Here is a 4,485-nt window from a genome sequence, read left to right as displayed (position 1 = left end):
ATGATCATTTCTCTTAACTGCTAATGTTTTTGAAAATACTAAAAAAAATATTATTTTGAGACAGAGGGAGTAGGTGACAGTGAAGCACTATTGTTCAACCGTCACCACCTTTTATGTCTACTTTCTTATTCGGAGTAATTACATTATATTATGCATGTATACACTACTGTTACTATTATTATTCTAGTTTGTTATAACCTATTACTTGATAACATTTTTAATTTTTGAATAACGGGCTATAACATAGTTCGCTATACGACTGCTATAACCTGCTATTTAATATATTGTAAAGTTCTATGGATGTACTGTATCCTACTAAAAGTAGTTATATTTTGAAGGAAAAAATTCATAACATGTGGACCCTATATGTCATGTTGAAAAGTTGGCAGAATTTGGCAAGGACAACGGGAGTGGTGACGGGAAACAGAGCATGGCTCCGAACTATCTCAAATTAGTATGAATGATGACAGTAATAACATTTTAATTTCCAAATCATCCCAAAAAAACTCAAAAAACAGATAACGGGAGTGGTGACGGGAAACAGAGAATGGCTCCGAACATGTCATGCTCAAATTAGTATGAATGATGACAATAACATTTCAATTTCCAAATTACATCCCCGAAAAACTCAAAAAAAAAAATCTGTAAAATAACTTGCTTCCACATTTCTACCGTAACTCGTATACCAATTAAATAAAAACGAAAATCATTGTGCAGGGTAACTTCCATGTCAGAAATGATCTGGAGCGCTCTTGTTCATGCAGAGATTGGGTGGAAGGCGATGACAGAGTGCTTGGCAATGTGCAGGCTGAATTGCCCGCCTTTCTCGCTGACGTCGAGCTTCTCGACGCCGGGCGGCGGCACCATCTCGAAGCTGCGCACGAGCTTGCCGACGATGAGCGCGAGGATGGGCAGGGCCAGGATGATCCCGGGGCAGCTGCGGCGGCCCACGCCGAAGGGCAGGAACCTGAAGTCCACCTTCCCGCCGACGGTGGCGTCCACGGCCTTCTCCTCGCCCAAGAACCGCTCCGGCCGGAACTCCTCCGGCTTCTCCCACAGCTCCGGGTTGTTGGCGAGCCACCAGGCGTTCACCACCACCTTGGAGCCCTTGGGGATGGTGTACCCGCCGAGCTTGGCCTCCTCGAGGTTCATGTGCGGGACGAGGAGCGGGATGGGGGAGTGGAGGCGCAGCGTCTCCTTGATCACGGCCTGCAGGTAGGGGAGCTTGTGAATGCTGGACTCGGTGATGGGCTCGTCGTCTCCGATCACGTCCCTGATCTCGTCGCGGACCTTGCACTGCACGGCCGGGTGGTTGACGACCTCGGCGAGCGCCCACTCGATGGACCAGAGCGTGGTCTCGATGGCGGCGACGTTGATGTTCTCGACGATGTAGATGACGTTCTCCGGCGTGATCTCGCCGTTCTTCTCGGCCTGGAGGATGTGGTCGATGGCGCACCGGAGCTTGTCCTTGTCCTCGGGCGTGTCCATGACCTTCCTCCTCTTCTCGACGTAGTTGTTGTTGAAGAAGGCGAGCCTCCTGGCCTGCAGGTCCCGGCACCTGTCGAGGTAGCCTCGCAGGAAGGGGCGCAGGATGGGGATGAAGTCGCCGTAGTTGTACTCGAAGCTCTGCGCGAGGCGGCTGCGCTCGGAGTTGAACCTGGTGGCCTCGACGAACATGGGGTCGTCGACGGAGTCGAAGCGCGCGTCGAACATCATCCGGTACATGATGTTGTAGAGCATGAGCTGCAGCCTGCGCCGCACGACGAAGCCGCCGCGCTGGGCCGCCGAGCCGTCGCCGGAGATGTCGGCGACGACGGCGTCCATCTCGGCCTCCCACATGCCCCGGTACTGCTGCACGACGCGCGCCGTGAAGAAGGGCAGCGTCATGACGCGGCGCATGCGGCGCCAGTGGTCGCCGTACTCGGTGAAGACCATGTCGGCGCCGTTGGCCGTGAAGATGTCGAAGACGACGTTGCGGGGGCGGGAGCCGAACTCCACCCCCTGCGTGTGGAGCACCTCCGCGGCGAGCCGCGGGTCGGAGACGACGACGAGGTTGCGCACGCCGAGGCGGAGGCGGAACGCGGGCCCGTACCGCGCGGACAGGCTCGCCAGGAAGCGGTGGTTGAGGTCGTTCCCCACCTGCAGCCAGTTGCCGAACACCGGCACGGCCGCCGGGCCCGGCGGCGCGCTGCCGCCGGCGTCGCTGCCGCCGCCCAGCACGGCGATGGCGAGGAAGACGGCGGCCGGCAGGAGCAGGCCCAGCGCGGGGTAGTGGGGCTGGAGGAAGGAGCGGACGAGCCAGTGCGCGGCCAAGGAGGCGGCCGTGGCGACGGCCACCCTGGCCGCGGACACCGCCATTGCTGCCGCTGATCACTAGCTGTGTGCTTGCGAGTTGCTGTGCTGTGCTGGCGCTGGCGGCTCTGCTTGCTCTCGGCTGCTGCCTGGCTGGGTATGGGGGTGCGGCCCGTGGCGTGGTTTTATATGACGCCAAGCTCGCTCGGTTGGTTGGTGGTGGCCGTGGGAAAACGTGGCGGTGTTCCGGTGCGGGGGAATTCCTTGGTTTTGAGCGGAACCCCGTGTGCGCCGAGCACGGAAACTGGGTTGGTTGCCGCGGGGAGGTGCACGGAAACGTGGGGGGCGCCGTCGGGCTCGCCGCTGCCTGCCTGGTGTGGGTGGTGGCTCGTGCTCGTGGTCAGAGTTGGGAGACGAGACGTTGGTTGGTGGGGGCAAATTGGTGCTCTGGTCTGGTCTGACCTTCCTGACCTGGTCGTGGGTTGGTGCGATGCCATCTTTTGATCTCCATGGCGGAACGAACGGAGGCGATGGGTCGCCTCGTTTGGTGAGCAGCCTGGCTCTCTTTGCACTATCGAAAACCGGCTGTTTGCCGAGTATCTAAAATTTTATTAAGAGTATTTTCTCAAACACTCAGCAATCAAGTTTTTTTGTCTGAGTGCAGGAAACAGGCCACCGAAACACAATCGGTAAAAAGCGGCAGTGCCCGCCACGCGCACCCCATCGTGAAGTCCAGCGCCTGGCATTTTGTTATTTGCCGAGTGCCACCTATAATACACTCGGCAAAGAGCGGCACGTGCTACGTGCACACGGCTGTTGAATCTAGCACCGGTTGTTAGCTCTTTGCCCAGTTTCTGCTAGTGGTACTCAGCAAAAAAGATATTTACTGAGTATATTTTTAGATGCACTTGGTAAAAATTTGTATTTGCCAAGTGTTATTTTGTCCCTCGGCAAATTAAACAAGAAAAATTCTCTTCTACCCTTCAAACTTTTTCTGTTGTCTACATGCTATATGTGGTACCCATGTTAAAATTTGTTATATTTTGCAGTTTGTTTGTTATATTTCATTAATTTATTTCTTTGAAAGGATTTTTCGGGATAATTCAAATATAAATCGCAAGTGATCCGAATAATGGAACATAATTAATAGAAAAATGATATTCGTATTTACTGAGTCCAATAGGAGGTCTTTTTAGAAATGAAAAATTTCAAACATCTTGTTCACGAAATGTGACCACGAACGTGTGGTCAAATTATTTTTAAATTCTATATAAAGCAAAAAAAAGTCTGAAAATCATGAAATTTATCATGATATCATACGTGGAGGCTGTGGAAAAAATTAGAAAAGTTTTGCAAAAGTGACACATACGTTACTTGCAAATTGAAGCATCTCCGAAAAAATCCATAGAGTTGAGAAGGATTCGTTAAGATTTGTGGTCAAATTGACGACCGAATTGGGGTTTGACTTAAAAGATCCTTTGTCATGTGCCACCTGAAATACACTCGGTAAAGAGACCCTTTGCCGAGTACATATACTATAATACTCGACAAAAGACATTTTCAGTGCTATCTGGAAACCTTCTTTGCCAAGTGCCTAAGCCCTTGCACTCGGCAAAACCTGTGTATTTTCCGAGTGCTTTGGCCTTGGCGCTATTCAGCTTTTGCCGAGTACCTTTGCCTTGACACGGCAAATTTTCATCCTTTGCTGAGTGCCTCGGTCTTGACACCGGCAAAGAGAGAGTCATGGCTTTGCCAAGTACTTTGCCATCGTGGCACTCGGCAAAACTGCCATCTTCGTCTTCGTGCCTTTTTTGTTACCGAGAGCCTTTAAAAAGTCTTTGCTGATTGCCCAACAAAAAACACTCGATAAAGATCTGTTTGCCGTCTAACACTTTGCCGAGTGAGCTATACCGAGAGTGGTACTCAGCATAAATTTTGCCATGTGCCTAGCGCACTCGGCAAACCACGTGTTCCCGTAGTGTGTGGGTTTTGGAGATGGATCAACCTCGTCCCTTTTGCATTGTCACCGTATTAAAAAGAAGACTAACAGGGTCAAACACGACATGTAGATGGAGATACAAGATGGTACAATGATTTTGTGGCACGAGCTTGCATTCACCCACTGCTGTGCTTCGAGGCCTGAACTTATCACAGGGGCTGGCATGGCTGCTGTGACGGAGGAACGGCTTCCTT

The 4,485-nt window shown here is 51.9% G+C and overlaps 1 protein-coding gene across 1 annotated transcript; it reads right to left on the bottom strand.

Annotated features, from left to right (window-relative positions):
- Positions 1–548: 548 nt before the first annotated feature.
- LOC120655693 (cytochrome P450 CYP73A100-like) lies at positions 549–2,442 on the bottom strand. Its single transcript, XM_039933638.1, has one exon. It carries the CDS (start codon positions 2,356–2,358, stop codon positions 757–759), a length of 1,602 nt encoding a protein of 533 aa, XP_039789572.1. The 5' UTR covers positions 2,359–2,442; the 3' UTR covers positions 549–756.
- Positions 2,443–4,485: the final 2,043 nt, after the last annotated feature.

The sequence above is a fragment of the Panicum virgatum genome, chromosome 1N (assembly GCF_016808335.1).
Source record: "Panicum virgatum strain AP13 chromosome 1N, P.virgatum_v5, whole genome shotgun sequence".
Classification (NCBI taxonomy): domain Eukaryota; kingdom Viridiplantae; phylum Streptophyta; class Magnoliopsida; order Poales; family Poaceae; genus Panicum; species Panicum virgatum.
Note: the sequence above shows the minus strand (reverse complement) of the source record. Positions and strands in the feature narration are given on the sequence as shown.